The sequence below is a fragment of the Anopheles gambiae genome, chromosome 3, assembly GCF_943734735.2.
Source record: "Anopheles gambiae chromosome 3, idAnoGambNW_F1_1, whole genome shotgun sequence".
Classification (NCBI taxonomy): Eukaryota; Metazoa; Arthropoda; class Insecta; order Diptera; family Culicidae; genus Anopheles; species Anopheles gambiae.
In genome coordinates, this window is record NC_064602.1 from 23380696 (window position 1) to 23402385 (window position 21690).

General features: G+C 41.2%; 2 protein-coding genes and 2 long non-coding RNA genes across 8 annotated transcripts; 2 read left to right on the forward strand and 2 right to left on the reverse strand.

The window, feature by feature from the left end:
* Positions 1 to 429: 429 nt before the first annotated feature.
* LOC133393355 (uncharacterized) lies at positions 430 to 3045 on the reverse strand. Of its 4 annotated transcripts, none has more exons than XM_061658024.1 (3): positions 2888 to 3045; positions 1884 to 1963; positions 430 to 1795 (listed from the first exon to the last, which is right to left on the reverse strand). In XM_061658024.1, the coding sequence occupies exon 3, from the start codon at positions 1788 to 1790 to the stop codon at positions 486 to 488; it is 1305 nt and encodes a 434-aa protein (XP_061514008.1). In that variant the 5' UTR covers positions 1791 to 1795; positions 1884 to 1963; positions 2888 to 3045; the 3' UTR covers positions 430 to 485. The 4 variants fall into 4 exon arrangements, with proteins under 4 accessions (XP_061514008.1, XP_061514007.1, XP_061514005.1 ...); XM_061658023.1 differs by having other exon boundaries at positions 1861 to 1963; XM_061658021.1 differs by having other exon boundaries at positions 1857 to 1963; positions 2888 to 3043.
* A 4178-nt stretch (positions 3046 to 7223) lies between these two features.
* LOC133393961 (keratin-associated protein 5-1-like) lies at positions 7224 to 10694 on the forward strand. Of its 2 annotated transcripts, none has more exons than XM_061661496.1 (2): positions 7224 to 10415; positions 10486 to 10694. In XM_061661496.1, the coding sequence occupies exon 1, from the start codon at positions 8524 to 8526 to the stop codon at positions 9673 to 9675; it is 1152 nt and encodes a 383-aa protein (XP_061517480.1). In that variant the 5' UTR covers positions 7224 to 8523; the 3' UTR covers positions 9676 to 10415; positions 10486 to 10694. Both variants share the same exon structure in this region, with proteins under 2 accessions (XP_061517480.1, XP_061517481.1).
* A 4807-nt stretch (positions 10695 to 15501) lies between these two features.
* Positions 15502 to 19176, reverse strand: LOC133393335 (uncharacterized). Its single transcript, XR_009766105.1, has 2 exons — positions 19053 to 19176; positions 15502 to 15861 (listed from the first exon to the last, which is right to left on the reverse strand). It is a non-coding gene; the product is annotated as an uncharacterized LOC133393335 (long non-coding RNA).
* A 542-nt stretch (positions 19177 to 19718) lies between these two features.
* Positions 19719 to 21370, forward strand: LOC133393336 (uncharacterized). Its single transcript, XR_009766106.1, has 3 exons — positions 19719 to 20176; positions 20241 to 20411; positions 20498 to 21370. It is a non-coding gene; the product is annotated as an uncharacterized LOC133393336 (long non-coding RNA).
* The last annotated feature ends 320 nt before the right edge of the window (positions 21371 to 21690 follow it).

Genomic DNA, 21690 nt, shown 5'->3' on the forward strand with positions numbered 1-21690 from the left:
GAAGTACCATTCTGCTACTAAAGAACACGGATCAATTGTTATTCAGGGTTTCAAATTACTTGATTGTTATGATGCATTTGATAGTCCATTTTCTTCACAAATATTGCATGCGTTTGAAGGTGATATAAAGAAAATTACTCGTTCAGCGTCCGAATACAGATGTGAAGATGTAAAATGTAAGCTGGTAGCAATTAATAGTGTCGAACCTGATGGATCCAATTTTTTTTTCATTCCGCTACTACACACTTTTATAGAATAGAAATTAGTTATGTAGTTAACAACTAAACAAACATGTCAAATTGAATCAAATTTAACTAATATATAGAGCGTATAGTAAGCCTTAGTTAAATGGTTTTACGAGAATTCATTTTTTATGGCAATTCACGTTTCTGTTATTTTTAAACACATTCTGTAGAAACATAATGCGACCAAGTTTTTAATCTTTTTATTATTAATTAATAAATGTATTCAAAAACTTCTTAACATCAACATCTTTTGTTGTGAGAAGTAGGTTTTCGTAACCCTTGAATCATGCATCTTTCCTGGCTATGCTTTAATTTTTTTATGAAAAAATCTTTCAAGCATTGATCTGTTACCAAAGTCAAATGGGTTGTACCTATCTCTCTAAAAACTTCTAAGAAATTAGGAAACATTTTTATCGGTATTTTCGAGTTTTCTTTGCCTTGTCCTGACCAACTAATTTGCGTACAAAATGAACGATTCAGTAACATATCCAAAGCATCTAACATTCTATTATTACTGTTTGTTTCACATATGTTATGGGTAAGCCAATCAATAACAGATGTTTTAAAATCGTTTTCCTCAAGACTTTTGTCAAAATCCTTTAAATCTTTATGGTTATCGATCGGATCCATTGAAAATGATGGTTTTTTTCTTTTTCTGTTTTCTTGCTCCAAACTGTTAATGAACAGATCCATTTGTACCGTATTTAAATTAACTTTTTTTTTTAACTCTTTAAATTCCTCTACAAGACCACCTAACGTTGGTACGATCTGCTGCTCTAGTACTTTTGTTAAATTATCAATTTTATCTAATCCTATCAGTTTGTTGGAATTTATGTCGCTGATTTGTTGAATTAAACCACCTACAACAGCGATCAAACTTGTGATTGCATTTTCCATGTGATTTGTAGGAGAAAAGCTATTATTTTGCTCTAATTGAGAAGGAACTGAAGGAAAATCCTTTCTAGTCGTTTCTGGTGCAACACTCGGCTGTGCTGATTCCATGAATTCATTCGTAGTGTCTGTTTCTAACTGTGAACAACCTTTGGGTGAAGTATTTGTATCTAATTGTGCACAACCATACGGTAAAATGTCTCTCTCTAACTGTGAACCACCTTTAGCTAAAGTGTCTGTCTTGAATTGTGAGCAACCTGTAGCTAAAGTGCCTGTTTCTAACTGTATACAATTTTCAGACAAGGCGTTAACTTTGTTAGCATTTTCTAATGCTCTCTGGCCAAATCGCTGCCTATACATAGTTTTTACGGATTGTATGATACAAGAATCATCACTCGATTCTCCTGACATATCGCTAAGTATAGCTATACCTTGTTGTAAAGATAAAATATTTGATTTTTGAATTACACACGCTTGTCTCGTCCATCCAGATGAAGGAGTACTTGTTTCAACTTTGATCAGCTTAGCTATGTCTCCTTTGGGCCAATACACATAACTTTTCCCAGCACTGGTACTCTGGATCCAACCATCTGGCACTAGTGTAAGTTCAGAAAAGCCTTTTGGGCCATGCGTCGTTATAATCGAAAAAGGCATAATATCTGCAACAACAGAAAAAAGTTTAATTTCATTTGGTTTCTTTGAATTTGATGATAAAAATACCTTCCAATGATTCAGGTAACCCCTTACAAAACACTATGCTGACAAAGCTGGATCATCAAAATATAAAAAGCTATATTGAACGCTGTTGAAGCACGCAATGTTGAAGTCTGAAAATACAAAAAAAAATTAAAAAAAAATAACTTAGTTATCAATTTTACGACGTTTCTATTGAAAACAAAACAGGTGAAAATATATTTTAAAATGCTCAATACGGAAATAATAAAATTTTTACACGTTAGGTTGGTTCATTCACACCGATATAATGATAAAGTTTACATGTCCATCACATGAAGATAATTAATCACAACACAAAGCAAAGCCGATATAAATACAGCAATAGCATTGAGCTTTTAAATGCAGTTAGATGTAATCACTTTTAAACGATTATAAAAAAACAAGCCGGTCTCGTGGTACAGTCGTCAATTCGTACGACTTAACAACATTCCCGTCATGGGTTCAATCCCCAAATAGACCGCGCCGCCATACGTAGGACTGATTATCCTGCTATGGGGGGGAATCAATTAGTCACTGAAAGCCAAGCCCACAAGTGGGTACAGGCAGGCCTTGACCGAAATCGGTTGTTGAGCCAAAAGAAGAAGAAGAAGAAAAAAACAAATTGTGACTGCCTATTTCCCGACACAACAAAATAATCTTTGTGCACCGTTTTTTTTGTTTTTTTTCGGAAGGAACGGCTTTGGCCTTATTGTTGTTTGTGCACCGTTGTTGTTGGAGAGATGAAAAAGTTTTCTAAATTTTTAACACGAAAATAACATATGTTTCACACGTTAAGTTGGTTCTTTCTCACCGATATAATGGTAAAAACACAACACAAAGCAAAGCCAATATAAATACAACTAACATTGTTTCTGAATAAACACACATACATGTAACAACTTTTGCACGATTATGAAAAGAACACGGTCATTGAATCAAGATCTGGAACATGCATCTATTTCTTTTACGCACAATATTAAATATATGGAAACACTTAAACGGTTTGTATCGCACTATTTTGTGTACTCATAGCATACCGGGTTTCAATCAGCCCCACAAAGTAGGTTGTTAAGGCGCAGGTTGGTGAACAGTATCACTTGGATCAAAACCACAAAATAACTATAAGATTTGTTATCACTCAACAATTTCTCTTCCATCCACTTTCAGATTCAACAGCAAACTACGTAGCTCTTCAACGCGTACATCACCGGCAAGCTTCAGCCGAGAAACACTAGTGCCTGGTGACGGGTAGGGGGTGGGGGGAGAACAGTTGTAGCGGATAGCATACCTGGCTTGGTGGGATAAACAAAAGCGCTTATCGCCGCCTCGATTCCTGCGAAAGAGCAATCAATGGATTGCCTACAGCGAGTGGACAAGTGACAAGGAGGAAGCAAACGGGACAGTAGCACATACACTTGAATATCAGAGCAGCAAAGTACGATCACTCACCAACACATGTTTTTTATGTTCAAGCAGCAATTCGTACAACCACTGATACTGGAATAAGAGAAAAGAAAAGCGAATATGTGGTAGTGAAAACTTTAACCGTTGAATGTTTCAAACCTTGTAAGCTTTAAGCTTCGAAAGCTTTGAACGTTGAAAACTTTAATTGCTTGAAGCTTTGAACTTTGTAAGTTTCTTGTAATATCGCAGGTTCCCAACAGGTGGCCACCACCAATTTTTTTGAGTCGTTTGCCGTCTGCTAAACGATGTCTTTTTATATTCCGTTTAGGCTGAGAGCTTGAGTCGTTTAGAAGCCGTTTGGTGGTCGTTTAGTGGATTTGTGGCACTTGGGTAATACGAGCAAACATGTATCCAGCATTTATTGTACCCTATGCCTTGTACACACTCAAGGATTCTTGATATATAAAAAGGATATAAAAAAAAACTACTTATATATGGAACATGATGAGCACAATCCATTCAGTTCAGTTCATTCACGAACAATGACGAATCCGTTTGAACGGGCTCGATCTATTGAATTGCATAGGTATAATTTACACACCAACAGAGCACAGATCGAACACAAATGAGCCAGTTCTAACGCGTTCGATGAATTCAGTTGTGTAGGTACGATTTACACACCAACAGAACACATGACGAACACTAACGGATCAGATCGAACGCGTTCGATGAATTGAGTTGTGTAGGTACGATTAACACACCAATAGAACACAGATCGAACACTAATGGACCAGTTCGAACGCGTTCGACGAATTCAGTCGTATAGATACGATTTCCACACCAACAGTACACGTATCGAACACTGCTGGACAAATTCGACGGCGTTCGAGGAATTGAGTTGTATGGGTGCGATTTCAACACCAACAGAGTACATTTTGATTTCTGACGACCCGTTCGCACGGTGCGAGAAAGAGCGAGAAAGCAATACGACTTTGAACGTTTCATTGCCACATTTACAGGGTTTTCCAATTGAGTTTAGACTAGCCGCATACTTTTTTTGAATAGTCGCAATAGATTCTTGACTAGCATCCTCTATTTTTGATTACGAGCAATGGATTATTGACTAGGAGCAATTGATTTCAGCAGGTCCCTGCATGACAGCCTAAGAGCGTCGCGTTTATAGCACCCGGTGTGACAGATCGGCTTGAATAATAATCTGTGGATAAAATCTAATTTCATCCGCTCATTAGTTTAAAGCGTTTGTTTTACTGCTATATATCATCCACAAAATAAGATATATTTTATCTGATAGGTTTTTGGTGCTATTGTTTTGATTTTATGAATGCACAATACAACACAAAAGCACTTAACGGCTGAATTGAAATATGCAGTAGTGAACCCACAGGCATAACCTAACCAAAAGCTAGATTAAGCAAGTTTTTCAGAGTGACCATTTATAGTTCTATCGATTTTCGATCAAATATCGGTTTACAATTGAGCACACTTAAACTCAGTTTTTCTAACCAAAAATCAAATATTTTTCTAAGTATTGATCGTTTAACCATAAAATTGGAATTTAATAAAATTTATGAGTGAATACAATGTTGTTTTTACTGAAAATTACCGAATTTGCTTTAGATTTCCTACCGATAACCTCTAAAAACAATCTGGTCACTCCGCGCCAGCAACCGGTCTGCTGAAATCAATTGCTCCTAGTCAATAATCCATTGCTCGTAATCAAAAATAGAGGATGCTAGTCAAGAATCTATTGCGACTATTCAAAAAAAGTATGCGGCTAGTCTAAACTCAATTGGAAAACCCTGTATGTGTGCCGTCGAACACTGAACGGAACGTTCGAACGCGTACGGTGTAGTCAATTTCTTCCAAAGGTCCTGGTCGTTCTTTTTTTTTTTTAAGAATCTCGTTCGTGTACTTTACCGAACTGTTCGAACGGTGCGATTCTCGTTCATTTTACACATGCCTAATTTGAACGGTCAGATTCAAAAAAAGGAATACGCAGCTTACGCTGCGCATGATTCAGCATCCAGGCTCCAACCAAACACAACGTATTTCACTCTGATAGCTGAAAAGAACATAACAGCTGCAAGGCCGGTTGGGGTGTTGGAGTTACAACACTTGTAGTAGTGAAAAAAAAAAATTGAAAAGATTTTTAAAATTCATATTTACTACGATATGTTATAAACATTATTATGAACCTATAAGGCAGTTTTATTTCAAATCTAACAAGTAATTCAAAAAATTTACGCTTTTAGCCACGAAAAACATCATTCTTCCATAAAAAAATGACCTTCCTGGGTAGGCGGTTGTACGATTACGTAGAGTTTTTTGGTCGTACACAAGACGGTTAATGCTTCCAAATCGGTTGGTTCGTGGGACAACGGTATCAACGGGCGTGAATTTAAACTTTGTTCAACTTGAGCTAAAATGGTAAGCATATGCTCCTGAGTGATACTGCTAGTTGCTATTGGTTTTAGAAAGTGCTTTTTGGCCCATTTTACTGCCGTTTCCAATAGACCTCTGAAATGAGGTACACACAGAGGAATGAATTTCCACACAGCACCAATCAAAAATACCTCTCTTATCGGCCTCATCGATTTTCAGCATCTTATAAATGCGATGCAACTCATGCGCTGCTTCCTTGAGGGTTGATGCATTGTCCGAATGCAATTCAGCCTCCACCACTCCCTCCCTCCAGGTATAACACTCCGTGAAGATAGCTATACATGCCTTGGTGAGATTGCGATTGCGAATGGTCGATTTCAAGAGAAACGACCAACAAATATCCACCCCACTCAGCACAAACGGTCTCATTGGTGTTACCCGTCATTCAGGCAAATCCGCTACAGCTTGTTACACCAAGTGTGGCACTGGTGAAACACTCGCTTAACCATATGTCGGCCTCGAAACAACCAAAACTTCTGCCGCAGTATGTATAGTTCTCCTTCATCGCTGGTTTATCACGGGGCCACTCCTTCTGTCCGTAGAACAACCAATTCGGCCGATTGCGAAACAAACCAAGGCACTCGTAATTCGCGTAGCGAATACAACGTGTTGTGCAGCTTCCTTCATTCTTCCTACAGGTCAGTTGGGAGCTCCAAACCAGTCAAGCGTTTAACCAGCTTGCTTCAACCCCCAGAAACATAGAAACAATTTGACCAGGATTGGCAAGGTCTGGTACCGTTGGCCCTAGTAAGCCCAGGGGATAGCAGATTCTGGCCGCGAAAGCGCCACACTTTGCATAAGCTCTTGAGCTTGTGGTGGTCGACTCTAAACCGTAACATGTCGTTAGACAGTTCCCAAACCAAATCCTACGTCGAAATCGTTTGATTTTCCTTCCAGTCTAGAAGTGGCTGGGTCGCTAGATCGTCGCTTGGAACTCCCTCGAGCACTTTGGAGATGTCAGATGTCCACTTGTTCAAGGTGAAACTTGCCGATTCGAGCACTTGCGAAATTTGCATTCGCATATTAATAGCCACTGCTACATCGTTCAGTCAACAGAAGTCAAAATCATGTAGCGCTGGATCAACTGGCAGAAAGTACTGTTGTGTGGTCGTGCGCAATATCATCAAAAACGGGAAAGGTAACATTGATCCAACTTGTATCGGAGCACCCCATGCTCTGGCAGAGGACTCTTGAACTATATAACAATAGAAGAGAGACTTCCGTAGTATGTGGGGGGAATAGCCCATCGACTGGCCACGACTGTGGCTAGTTGCCAGAAGGTGTGGCACCAGCTCCGGTACAAGTACCGCGAGATCAGGATACGTGAGCTGGAAGCAATTAATAACACCGGATATAAGTAAGAATTTTGTTTTTTCGTTTTTTGTGCCTTCCTGTGTCGTTCGTCAGAAATTTTTTCTGTGTTCTTAACCAAACAAAAAAAAAGATAGGCTGATAAACTGCCTTATTAATTATCAAATCAACAGGCAGCGATGGTTGGAGGTGGTGGTGAATCCTAACAGGCAGCGATTGTAAGAAATGGTCGTGTTACAACCCGGCAGGCAGTGCGGGCTGCAGCTGCTCGTGTTGGAACAGCAGAAGCAGCAGAAGCATCTGTTGGAACAGCAAAAGCTGCAGACGCAGCAGAAGCAGCAGAAGCAGCATGTTGTGGGCAGCCGTGCTGACTCCTGGACTTGCCGTAGTAGTTGTGCTACCACTGGTCAGTGTCCATTGGACGACAGTGTGTCACGCACACACTGCAGAAGCAGCAGAAGCATCTATGCATTCGTTCATATGCCCTCGTTGCCAGACGCCAGCTGTGATGCCTAAATGCAAGCTTTTTGATGTGAATCGATACAATCAGATGAGAGGCAACATGGCCCAAGCTCAGCCAGCGATGGTTGCCCGCAGCATAGCAACAGCCCAAGCAGTACCACTAGGAGGTAGAGCTATGAACGTTCGCCAACCAATTCCGCCAGCTCACGTATCCACCAACATTGAGTTTTGTTGCGCAAGCTCGGCTTCACGCTGGGCGCAGTACACAGCCACAGGTACTCGGCGTAGTCTGGGAACCGACAGCATCCGACGCAACCGAAGGGTTCGTCGGTACTTCGCGCGGCGGCAAAGCGAGGGAGATCGGCTCTCTTTAATTTTGGGTGCCGTTGTAGCAGGACTGTGTGTCTGTGTGTCTGTGTGTCTGTGTGTCTGTGTGTCTGTGTGTTTGTGTGTTTGTGTCTTTGTGTCTGTGTGTCTGTGTGTTTGTGCGTTTGTGTCTTTGTTGCTTTGTGTCAGTGTGTCTGTGTGTATGTATGTCTGTGTGTCATTGTGTCTGTGTGTCTGTCTGTATTTGTGTCTGTGTGTCTGTGTGTCTGTCTGTATTTGTGTCTGTGTGTCTGTATGTCTGTGTGTCTGTGTGTCTGTGTGTCTGAGTGTCTGTGTGTCTGTGTGTATGTATGTCTGTGTGTCTGTGTGTCTGTGTGTCTGTGTGTCTGTTTTTCATTGTGTCTATGAGTCTGTGTGTCTGTGTGTCATTGTGTCTGTGTGTCTGTGTGCCAGTGTGTCTGTGTGTCTGTGTGTCTGTGTGTCTGTATGTCTGTGTGTCTGTGTGTCTGTGTGTCTGTGTGTCTGTTTTTCATTGTGTCTATGAGTCTGTGTGTGTGTGTGTCTGTGTGTCTGTGTGTCTGTGTGTCTGTGTGTCTGTGTGTCTGTGTGTCTGTGTGTTTGTGTCTTTGTGTCTTTGTGTCTGTGTGTCTGTGTGTTTGTGTGTTTGTGTCTTTGTGGCTTTGTGTCAGTGTGTCTGTGTGTATGTATGTCTGTGTGTCATTGTGTCTGTGTGTCTGTCTGTATTTGTGTCTGTGTGTCTGTGTGTCTGTGTGTCTGTGTGTTTGTGTGTTTGTGTCTGTGTGTCTGTGTGTCTGTGTGTCTGTGTGTCTGTGTGTCTGTGTGTCTGTGTGTCTGTGTGTCTGAGTGTCTGTGTGTCTGTGTGTCTGTGTGTCTGTTTTTCATTGTGTCTATGAGTCTGTGTGTCTGTGTGTCTGTGTGTCTGTGTGTCTGTGTGTCTGTGTGTCTGTGTGCCTGTGTGTCTGTGTGTTTGTGTGTTTGTGTCTGTGTGTCTGTGTGTCTGTGTGTCTGTGTGTCTGTGTGTCTGTGTGTCTGTGTGTCTGTGTGGCTGTGTGTTTGTGTGTCTGTGTGTCTGTGTGTTTGTGTCTTTGTGTCTTTGTGTCTGTGTGTCTGTGTGTTTGTGTGTTTGTGTCTTTGTGGCTTTGTGTCAGTGTGTCTGTGTGTATGTATATCTGTGTGTCATTGTGTCTGTGTGTCTGTCTGTATTTGTGTCTGTGTGTCTGTGTGTCTGTGTGTCTGTGTGTTTGTGTGTTTGTGTCTGTGTGTCTGTGTGTCTGTGTGTCTGTGTGTCTGTGTGTCTGTGTGTCTGAGTGTCTGTGTGTCTGTGTGTCTGTGTGTCTGTGTGTCTGTTTTTCATTGTGTCTATGAGTCTGTGTGTCTGTGTGTCTGTGTGTCTGTGTGTCTGTGTGTCTGTGTGTCTGTGTGCCTGTGTGTCTGTGTGTCTGTGTGTCTGTGTGTCTGTGTGTCTGTGTGTCTGTGTGTCTGTGTGGCTGTGTGTTTGTGTGTTTGTGTGTTTGTGTCTGTGTGTCTGTGTGTCTGTGTGTTTGTGTCTTTGTGTCTTTGTGTCTGTGTGTCTGTGTGTTTGTGTGTTTGTGTCTTTGTGGCTTTGTGTCAGTGTGTCTGTGTGTATGTATGTCTGTGTGTCATTGTGTCTGTGTGTCTGTCTGTATTTGTGTCTGTGTGTCTGTGTGTCTGTGTGTCTGTGTGTTTGTGTGTTTGTGTCTGTGTGTCTGTGTGTCTGTGTGTCTGTGTGTCTGTGTGTCTGTGTGTCTGTGTGTCTGTGTGTCTGAGTGTCTGTGTGTCTGTGTGTCTGTGTGTCTGTTTTTCATTGTGTCTATGAGTCTGTGTGTCTGTGTGTCTGTGTGTCTGTGTGTCTGTGTGTCTGTGTGCCTGTGTGTCTGTGTGTCTGTGTGTCTGTGTGTCTGTGTGTCTGTGTGTCTGTGTGGCTGTGTGTTTGTGTGTTTGTGTGTTTGTGTCTGTGTGTCTGTGTGTCTGTGTGTCTGTGTGTCTGTGTGTCTGTGTGTATGTATGTCTGTGTGCCATTGTGTCTATGTGTCTGTCTGTATTTGTGTCTATGTGTCTGTGTGTCTGTGTGTCTGTGTGGCTGTGTGTCTGTGTGTATGTGTGTCTGTGTGTCTGTGTGTTTGTGTGTTTGTGTCTTTGTGGCTTTGTGTCAGTGTGTCTGTGTGTATGTATGTCTGTGTGTCATTGTGTCTGTGTGTCTGTCTGTATTTGTGTCTGTGTGTCTGTGTGTCTGTGTGTCTGTGTGTCTGTGTGTCTGTGTGTTTGTGTGTTTGTGTCTGTGTGTCTGTGTGTCTGTGTGTCTGTGTGTATGTATGTCTGTGTGCCATTGTGTCTATGTGTCTGTCTGTATTTGTGTCTATGTGTCTGTGTGTCTGTGTGTCTGTGTGGCTGTGTGTCTGTGTGTATGTGTGTCTGTGTGTCTGTGTGTCTGTGTATCTGTGTATCTGTGTCTGTGTCTGTTATGTCTGCGTTCGATTATCGTCGATTTCGGAGTACCGTTTGTGAGCACCGTCGAAGTGAGCACGAACCACGATAGAAACAAGATTCAATTGGTTGGTAAGTATTGTGCTTCGCGTTAAATGGAATAGCTGTTGGCATAATAGTTAATGTTTCCCTCTATCCCTAGGAGAGTCGACAACAACAGGAGAGGAAAGAAGGCAGGAACGATCATTCAACGCGCTAGAGCCGGACGAAGGAGAAGCAGCAGGAAGGCAGGAACGATCCACCAACGTGCTAGCGCCTGACACAGGGAGGGTACGTGTGTATCCCGCACCGGTTTTCAGCAGAGTGATTTGTGTGAGTATTGAAAAGTGCATGTGCGAGTAAAGAGATAAAAATAAAAAGCGTATGTGTGGAATGGATAAATGAGAGAGAGTCTGAGTTTGTTTTGGGAGAAAGGAGAGAATGAAAGAAATTGAACAATAATGTAGCATGCAGAAACTACATGTATGATATACGCTGTCGCACAGTTGCAGAAACGTGCTCTTTAGTGCTGCTAATGAGCACGATTTGAAAACGTTTTGAGCCCTTTTTTTCTCGTACTAAATTGTAAAATGTCGCGCGATAATTTCGTTTGGGTAAGGGATTATTTTAATGGACGCCCAGATAGAGCCCGATGAGACCGAAATCGCATGGATGTTGGTACCGGGGACTTTGCCTGTATTTTCCGTGAGCCAAGCGATTTTAGCCACCTCCTACCCGCGTTGAATCCGAAAGCACGCTTATCGCGGCAACGTTCACCGCATACCCACACAAACCACCACACTTAGGCTACAACATCTTCCCTGTTCCCTGTTTGTGACTAGAAAAAAAAATTGTGTTTCTACTCTTATTTTCTAAAAAGTATCAGTTTCTAGGATCTGAATTTACAAACAAATATCAATGTACTATGTACTGCTAATGATATTGCACTACATTAAGTTTTTGCATATCTTTCGCTAAAATTCGTCAGAGTATGAAAACGTTGATACAATTTGTCATGACTAATTTAAATGTTAAGATCATCGTGCTGCTGTAATTATGACGCACGCTGTGTGTGCGGCGGCGTAATTCGCTACCTCGTATAGTCGTCTTCTTGTTTATGCTTACCGTTGCTCACCTCTGCAAGAACATTGCTGCTCGCACACTCGTCAGTCTGTGGCAAACAATTGAAGGGCGGGGGGGGGGGGGGGGGCGTGTCGGTTTGCTCCAAAAATCGTGTTTGATTTTGATGTTCTGGATTTGTTTGCATCGCTGTTTGTTTTGGTGAAATTGAAAAGGTAAGAATCATAATGATTGCTGGGCAGTCTTGTTCTTCTTTTGGCTCAAAAACCATGAGAACGGCTTAAAATGTTATTTATGAAGGATTAATAAAATAAACTTTTAGTAATATTATTTATAAAAATATATTATATTCTTTTCTTGCTATAAAAATATCCTGAATAGAAAATTTCCCAAACAAAAATTACACCTGTTTCCAGCTACTTCGAATCGCATGCCACTACCATCGAATGCGTGCAACCATGGTTGAATCGCGTTCCACTACGGTCGAATCGTGTGCCGCTACCATTGAATTTCTGAAAGATAGAGCATAGTAAACTGTTTGTTTATGTTTGCAAACTGCTTCCTTTTTCGCTGATGGCAATTCGTTTGTAAAATTCTAATAAAAGGTAATTATTCACTTTATTAGTATTTCACAAACGAAATGACGTCGGTGAAGAAAGAAACAGCTTTCAAACGTAAACAAACAGTTTACTATGCTCTACGTTTTAGAAATCCAATGGTAGCGCGTTGTATTGTTTAAAACTTATTCTCTTTATTTTAAACGCCACACATGAAATTCACTTTTCACATGCGGGGAAATAAACAGCGAAATGAACTATTTGACAGGCGAAATATCTGACCGCAGTGTCGTGATATCCGCCACTTTCCTCGCCAATTACAACATTCGCCTTTTTCATTTTACTTCTTTTTTTTATTATCTCTTTTTTTTACTGCAGTCTCGTGCTTCAGATGCTTAGGATGCTTGGTGCTTCATGACCGCTCTCGTCAACATTCGTCCAAAAACTGATCGCTGTGTCGTTCTCTCTCTCCGTCGTCCCCAAAGCTCTCTCCGATTTTCGTTCGTCTCTCGTGGTCATCGCTCCAATTCGTTTCTCTCCCGCTCTCGTTTCTCTGCACTTTGTGCTTCCTTTCTCTGGCTCCGTCTCTCGTCCTAGGTTGCTTATCATTTTGACACTTGCCTATACATCGATCTTCTATATTTTTATTATTTCTTATTCTATTCTCTACATTCGCCTCTACTCCTACTCTATTGATCAATTTGATACAAAACCATATCCCTCAGCTTATTCGGCATCCTAATATCCCTTCTTGGTCTTTTTTGTGAAGCAAATTCTGGACTATCATCCGATATCTGTACTTGCCCTTCTCCGGAGTTATTTCTTTTCGAGAGTATGACCGTTGGATTTGTCTTAGGTAATGGTTGTCTTATTGCCTTCTTACAATCTGCCACGTTCCTGGTGTATTGTACGCCTCGACCGTTCTGTAGCACTACCTTCGCACCCTGTCGAGCCAAAACTGTAAATTCTTCTAAGGAAAATGTAGCATCCGTCTTATTGTTCTTGGAAATTGAAATAAAAACCGTATCCCCCACGGAAATATTAGAGTCTTTTGCCCCTCGATGAGAGTCTGCATATTTTTACTAATCATTTTAGAGAATTTATCCTGCTCACGTACGTCACATCTATCCACGTGGTTATCTAATTTGGATTCCCAAAGGCTCGGGAAGAATCCCCATTTTTTATCGCCATCCTACTAATAACTCGAAAGGTGTTATACCTAGACGGGCGTGTGGTTTCATGTTATTATGTACATGTACGTAAGAGTTTAGGGCTTCCTTCCAACTGCCTCCTTCATGTTTGGCTGCTGCAAGCGCCTTGGTCATTCTCTGATTTTGTCTTTCGACGGCTCCGTTAGATTGTGGATTAAGGAGTATAGATTTGTAAAATTTTACGCCTTTCTCTTCCTAGTAAAGAGTAAATTCACTACTTTGAAACGGTGGTCCATTATCGCTCAGAATAGTTAGAGGTAAACCCCAGATAGTAAATATTTTGTTTAAGGCCATAATGGTACTCTTAGCGTCTATGTTATTCATCTCATTTACGGCTATATATCTTGAGTAAGTATCGACAACTACTAAAAACTCGCCTGTTCCATAACCAGGAATTGATAAAAAATCGATTTGGAGGACTTGCCAAGGGCCGTCAGGTAATGTACGATTCGTAAGAGGTACCGGTGGGTTCATGTTAGGCCACCAAAAATATTCTCTCAAAATGCAATTCATAGCCGAGATACCTATATGACCTTTATGAGCAATTTGCATTATTTCTGATCTTAATTCAGTTGGTGGTATTACCTTATCGTCCTTGAAGATCAATGATCCCAGAGAACAAATGGATTTCCTTTCTGCTTCGTACCTTCGAAAATTGTCAGGCCAACTTCCAGATCTAATAGCTATTCTTACTGCGTCAAGTTCCAAGTCCCTTTCTGACGCCTCCTCGATTTCCCTCCAAGAAACGCTAATAAGACCTCCCCCTAAAGTATACAGAACATGTTTTTCGTCATCTTCGTCGAATGGTAAACGTTTTGCTTGTTAAATAGAATGAGAATCGCTCTACTCCCCAAACTATCGCCAATGCCTCTCTCTGTCTCTGAGGATACTTTTGTTCGGTTCTAGTTAAAGCTTTTGATGCGCATGCAATTATTCGTGACTGACTATCAGTATCGAATTGCACCAGGGCCGCTCTTAAGCCCACCCGAGAAGCGTCTACGTAGAGCTCAGTCTCATCTTTGTAGCTAAAGTATCCTAATCTAGAAATTGACTTCAACGCTTCGTGCTTGAGGTAAACAAATTCATCCTCCTCTGATTCTGTCCAGTAAAATGATTCCGACTTTGCTAGCTCGCGTAAATGTTTTGTCTTGTCTGCTCGCATGTAAATGAAACGCTCTGAAAAATTCATAAATCCTAAGAAACTTTTCACTTCGAGCACAGTCTCCGGTCGACGGAAGTTCCTAACTGCTTTTAGTTTTTCGTCTTCGACACGCATTCCCTTGTCTGACATAAAAAATCCTACAAACTTAACTTGGTTTTTTCGAAGACGCATTTGTCGTTGTTAATACGTACATTATGATTTTTTAGTCGATCCAGAACTGCTTTCATGTTTTTATCATGTTCTTCTTTCGTTTTTCCGTGTATCAAAATATCATCCAAGTAACATTTTTGTCCACTACAGCCCAACAATATTTTTGTTTGTAATATTTCCTGAAAGATGTCAGGGGCGTTGAACAAACCAAATGGTAGACGTTTGAACCGGTAAGTAGCATTTCCGGCAAAAAAAAATTGCTAGATGCCGCGATTGTTTTGCGATTTCTACATGGAAGAACGCACTTGTAAGGTCGATAGTAGAAAAATATTTGGCACCATGAAGGTCGGCCAGGATTTCCTCCAAATTTGGCATTCTAAAAGGCGTGCTTATAATACATTTATTGGGGCCCCTTAGATCCACTACTAGCCGTATATCGTCTTTACCTTTTGGGACGACTAGTAAAGAAGAGAAGAATGACCTATCCGTTGAATCTGTAACGAGCTCTATAATCCCTGTATCTAAAAGGTCCTGTAGTCTACGTTCGGTCTCCTCTCGAAATGGCAATGGAATGTTCGTAAATATTTAGCGAGATGGTGGCTTGGTAATGTCATACGACAAAATTACCGGGGGAACATTGAATTTTGGGAATTCTTTCTTTGTCGCTACTGCTAAAATTTCACCTGGAAATCTAACAACACTACCTTGGTAATCGTACCCACGATCGACTACGACGTTGGGTCCTAACTGCAGCACACTGTACCGAAGGCTGTATCCCTTCCAAGTAAACGCTTTCCGCCTTTGATAACATAAATTTTTTCGAAAAAACACGGCCTTTCCTCGGAAATAAAAAGCTCCGTAACGAAAGTTCCTACAACGTTTATCTTGCCCGGGCTGGCGTACGCGCGAAGCGGTTTATCGGTACCTTCTGATACACAATATATATGTTTCTTGGAAGTTTCATCATTATAAAGCTTATCAAAGGTACTTTCGTTAACGGTGTTGACCTCTGCTCTTGAATCGATCAGAAAAACCACCGACGTAGAATTTGCTATACGACCGACGATGTATCCACTAGGTATTATCGTTTCGTGACCACCATTTATAGTTACTGCCATCTGTTCGACAACCTGAAATAATCATCAAAATTATCAGATCTGTGTTTCCATGTAATATACCTCAATTCAGAAATGCCATTGATCGCTATGTCAATTGCGGTCGAGTGTCGTGGTTCCATGTCAATGCTTTCCTCAAACGGCATAGCCCTCTGCAGTCGATTGTTCTTAAACTTCATCTTCTGGAGTTTAGCGACTAGTAGCATATTTCTTTTTCTCTCCAACTTTAGCGTCTTCCGTAACTTGTTTCCTTTATTGGTCTTCCTAAAAAAAATAAGATTAAAATTTTGTCCGTTCAATGTGTTATATATATTTTTGCAGCCCTCCCAGAGGCGTACATTTTTCGAGTAGCCCTCCCAGAGGCGTCCTCTTTTTACACTCGGCCCTCTCAGAGGCGTTCGTTATTATTATTATTTTTTGTAGCCCTCCCAGAGGCGTACATTTTTCGAGTAGCCCTCCCAGAGGCGTCCTCTTTTTACACTCTGCCCTCTCAGAGGTGTTCGTTATTAATATTATTTTTGTAGCCCTCCCAGAGGCGTACATTTTAGAGTAGCCCTCCCAGAGGCGTCCTCATGTTACAAGTAGCCCTCCCAGAGGCGTACCTTATTCTTTTGTTTTATTAGTATCATTATTACATATATATATTTGATTTCTTAATTTTTTTGCAGCCCTCCCAGAGGCATACATTTTTCGAGTAGCCCTCCCAGAGGCGTCCTCTTTTTACACTCGACCCTCTCAGAGGCGTTCGTTATTATTATTTTTGTAGCCCTCCCAGAGGCGTACATTTTTGAGTAGCCCTCCCAGAGGCGTCCTCATATTACAAGTAGCCCTCCCAGAGGCGTACCTTATTCTTTTGTTTTATTAGTATCATTATTACATATATATATTTGATTTCTTAATTTTTTGCAGCCCTCCCAGAGGCGTACATTTTTCGAGTAGCCCTCCCAGAGGCGTCCTCTTTTTACACTCGACCCTCTCAGAGGCGTTCGTTATTATTATTTTTGTAGCCCTCCCAGAGGCGTACATTTTTGAGTAGCCCTCCCAGAGGCGTCCTCATATTACAAGTAGCCCTCCCAGAGGCGTACCTTATTCTTTTGTTTTATTAGTATCATTATTACATATATATATTTGATTTCTTCATTTTTTTGCAGCCCTCCCAGAGGCGTACATTTTTCGAGTAGCCCTCCCAGAGGCGTCCTCTTTGTACACTCGGCCCTCTCAGAGGCGTTCATTATTATTATTATTATTTTTGTAGCCCTCCCAGAGGCGTACATTTTCGAGTAGCCCTCCCGGTGGCGTCCTCGTGTTACTAGTAGCCCTCCCAGAGGCGTACCTTATTCTTTTGTTTTATTAGTATCATTATTACATATATATATTTGATTTCTTAATTTTTTTGCAGCCCTCCCAAAGGCATACGTTTTTCGAGTAGCCCTCCCAGAGGCGTCCTCTTTTTACACTCGACCCTCTCAGAGGCGTTCGTTATTATTATTTTTGTAGCCCTCCCAGAGGCGTACATTTTTGAGTAGCCCTCCCAGAGGCGTCCTCATATTACAAGTAGCCCTCCCAGAGGCGTACCTTATTCTTTTGTTTTATTAGTATCATTATTACATATATATATTTGATTTCTTAATTTTTTGCAGCCCTCCCAGAGGCGTACATTTTTCGAGTAGCCCTCCCAGAGGCGTCCTCTTTTTACACTCGACCCTCTCAGAGGCGTTCGTTATTATTATTTTTGTAGCCCTCCCAGAGGCGTACATTTTTGAGTAGCCCTCCCAGAGGCGTCCTCATATTACAAGTAGCCCTCCCAGAGGCGTACCTTATTCTTTTGTTTTATTAGTATCATTATTACATATATATATTTGATTTCTTAATTTTTTGCAGCCCTCCCAGAGGCGTACATTTTTCGAGTAGCCCTCCCAGAGGCGTCCTCTTTGTACACTCGGCCCTCTCAGAGGCGTTCATTATTATTATTATTATTTTTGTAGCCCTCCCAGAGGCGTACATTTTCGAGTAGCCCTCCCGGTGGCGTCCTCGTGTTACTAGTAGCCCTCCCAGAGGCGTACCTTATTCTTTTGTTTTTTTTTTTATTATATATATTTGTCTTATTCTTCTTTTTTTTGCAGCCCTCTCAGAGGCGTTCATTCATCGAGTAGCCCTCCCAGAGGCGTTCTCTTTTTACGCTCGGCCCTCTCAGAGGCGTTCATTATTATTATTATTATTGTAGCCCTCCCAGAGGCGTACATTTTCGAGTAGCCCTCCCTAGGCGTCTTCGTGTGACAAGTAGCCCTCCCAGAGGCGTACCTTATTCTTTTTTTTAATTATTAGTATATATATTTTTGTCTTATTCTTCTTTTTTGTTTTGCAGCCCTCCCAGAGGTGTTCATTTTCTGAGTAGCCCTCCTGGGGATTTTTCTCCTTTACACATAGCCATCCCAGAGGCGTATTTTATATGTGTATCAACGTTCTATAATTCCAGAGAACTGCCTCAATTTACCAACTACAATTTGAATTAGTTTGACTAAAATTGATAAAAAATTTCACATTCGTACCGAACCGTAAAACATATCTGGAAGATCACGCTTCATGCTAAGCACCGTACTCTAGCGTGAACACTGACTTTCGAAACAATCCACGCATACATTTGAAGTCATAGCCTATGGAATATTTCGCTTCTTTGTAAAAAAGAAAACGCCATTTTGATCCTGAGTGAAAACGCGGGTTCTCTAGACGTAGTGCACAAACCTGCGCACACACACAATTCTGGCGGACATACACTCCTTCGAGCATGTGTGCCTTCTAGATCAGGTATGCCAAACCTCCTTTTCGGTAGAAAATTCTTAGATTTTATTACACAGTGGATTTGCTTAGTCTAAGAAAATAATTATAATTATTGATATTTATCTTTCTTTTTTACAATAGTACACTGACTCTTTTTTTTTTTTAATTTAAGAACTATTCTTTTCGGCTCGCGGGTTAAAATTTAAAGCATAAATGTAACACACTGATGAAAAGTGTTTGACACACCTGCTCCAGAATACGTACGCATACACTTAAAGTCGTGGCGCCCTAACGATCTTTTGTGTTATGTTAACAATAAGAACGCAATACCACCGGGCAAAAATTCTAAGATTTCGCGTGATTTGTGGTTGTCATACACGCACAAACACACATGAACACACACTCGCACACCTCTGGTATCGTGCTCCAACAAGAATGCAAATTCCCGGGAAACGGTCATACAACTGTGGTAAGCATTGTTTCCGCGTGAATAGGCCCGTTCTCCACACAATGCACGCACACTTGTCGGTATATATTTTTCTTTACAAATCCTCTGTCTTCGGTTAGAAACACCAATACGTGTTCAATATCGCTTCTGTTCATCCTCAACATGCATCGCTCGTTTATACACAATAAAGCACATTTACTGAATGTCTTTTGCAACCGACATGACGTACTTCACTTCATTTATCAACATTTTCAGCCCATTCCCGCAATGCACTGCTCTCAATCCAAAAAACGTTTTATATTTACGATCTGGGAGCGTGGTTTGCGCCATTGTCGTGATATCCGCCACTTTCCTCGCCAATTACAACATTCGCCTTTTTCATTTTACTTCTTTTTTTTATTATCTCTTTTTTTTACTGCAGTCTCGTGCTTCAGATGCTTAGGATGCTTGGTGCTTCATGACCGCTCTCGTCAACATTCGTCCAAAAACTGATCGCTGTGTCGTTCTCTCTCTCCGTCGTCCCCAAAGCTCTCTCCGATTTTCGTTCGTCTCTCGTGGTCATCGCTCCAATTCGTTTCTCTCCCGCTCTCGTTTCTCTGCCGCTCTCGTTTCTCTGCACTTTGTGCTTCCTTTCTCTGGCTCCGTCTCTCGTCCTAGGTTGCTTATCATTTTGACACTTGCCTATACATCGATCTTCTATATTTTTATTATTTCTTATTCTATTCTCTACACGCAGAACTCCACACAGCATAACACGGAGCGTAACATAACAACTGACAGCTACCAAACGCTTCAGAAAACGCTTGGGAAAGGAGGCAAAACGTTTAATTCCTGTCGGTCATCGCAGTAGGTTGGTAGCTTTTCTACGAGCATAGAGCGGCCTACTAAGGATATTCAAAACTTGTTACCATCAAAGAAGCGTTTTCTGAAGCGTTTGGCAGCTGTCAGTTGTTATGTTGCGCTCCGTGTTATGCTGTGTGGAGTCCTGCGGTGACAGATAAAGAATCACAGCAACCTGCTGATGTGCAATGTAAACAAATAACGTGCACAAAATCGTAATTAAATCCATTAAATAACTTCAATATCGAATACTTTGAATTTTCAGTCAACAGTTCATAATTTCTTCCAATTAGGGAATGTTCTGCTTAAGAAGATATTATTTTAATAGAATTTCGAAAGCGGATGTTGTGTCTCCCCCAACCCTTTCTCTTCTAGGTGTCCAAACATTTCTCTTCCTAGGTGTCCAAAGACGCTACTGACGACTCCGAAACGGGAGGAGAGACTATTTACGGCCGTGGGAGAAGGGCAGCATTAGTACCAAGGAATGCAAAGCTCTCTTCAACAATTTTAGCGGTAAGAATAATATAGATATTGGCAATGAATATGAGGTAGTTTTTGGCTTACTGTATCGTTCTAGATATGTGCCGTCGCTCGTAAGATTGATTGGAGCTTACATCGCGGTAGCCTGCCTTTACTGGATGATATAAACCAAATACTGGTTCATGAAACTAATATCAAGGGAGCGATAATCGACATCCGCCTAGAAGTTTTTGTAGCACACACACGCCACTCCGTGCGTTTATCAAAGGTAAGATTGCTTTAGTTTAAAAAATGAAGCTGTTAGCTACTATTTCCTCCCGGGCCAGAGTGTATTAAATTTACTATTTCATTTAGGAATAACGAATGCTACTAGACTGGAAGCATCGATTATGGACAATAGAGTCGGAGCTTCACAAAAATCGGAAGCAGTTCCGGACAAAAGGTGCACATTTAAAAGTCCGAACCGTTCAAAGTTGTCGAAATCGTCGATGCCGTCGGAAACGTCCGAAGCCGTTCCTTGTCCTTCGAGCCGTCGGAAGCACCAGAATGGTCGAAATAGTCGGAGCCTTCAAGAGCCGGCTCTGGCTGTCTAGTAGCGGCTCCGGACAACTCAAGACAGCTCCAAAGGCCAAAAGGTCTAGACTAGAATATACCGTCTTCCCTTAGTAGTCTCCCTTAGTGTTAGGACTAACAATTCGGCATCGTGGTGCTGTATAAGCCTCGGAAGCCTATATAGGCCGGCACGTCCGCGTAAGACATTAGACCAAGTAGAAGATACAATTAGCAATATAAAGATATGTAAAGAAAAACGACGAGATGATTTAGGCAAACTAAAATGTGTTGTAAGAAAGAGTTAGTTTTTAACACAGGACGATCAGATAGTTAGGCGCATTATGCTACGGAAGTGTTATCAGAATCATTTTATACAATGACAACTGTTGTAGGTAAAAACGGCTTTTAATAAACCATATAGCTCAGCTGTTATTTACAATTGTACATATTGGAAAGAAGAATAATTACAGGAAGTAATAAAGGGGGTTTCAATTCCAATTGTTATTTTCCCCCTTAACTAAATTGTTCCTAATTTTTTTTTAATTTTTTAAGTGAATGATTAGTCTTTTTCCAAGTTTTACTTACGTTTGTTTCAAAAGTTATATACTTTTTTCAATTGTTTTGCTTGTTGTATAAAAATATATGTTGACGATCTATAAAATATGCTCATCGTGTTTTATTGAAAACCGGCTCCGACCGTCTCGAGACAATTTGGGAACCTCCTCCACTCCAATCCAACGGAACCGGCTCCAGACCGACGGCTCCGAAGATGATTCCGCTTCAGCTGCTCCGGAGCCGGCTTCGTAGCCATTGGTGCGGTCCAAAACACCCATCCCTATTCAGCAGTAACACTATGACAAAAGTATGAACTTGTTGCTTGTAGTGTTTGCTGTTGTATGTTTGCTTGTAGTGGTAGGTATCATTTTAAAAGACGTGATTTCAGGGTAGGACCCGCAAATTTCCGTTAAATGCCTCCTAATCGCCTTGTAATCGCC

Coding starts and splice junctions, on each gene's coding strand:
- LOC133393355 (XM_061658024.1), bottom strand. CDS start 1,790: ATGCCTTTTTCGATTATAACGACGCATGGCCCAAAAGGCTTTTCTGAA.
- LOC133393961 (XM_061661496.1), top strand. CDS start 8,524: ATGTCTGTGTGTCATTGTGTCTGTGTGTCTGTCTGTATTTGTGTCTGT.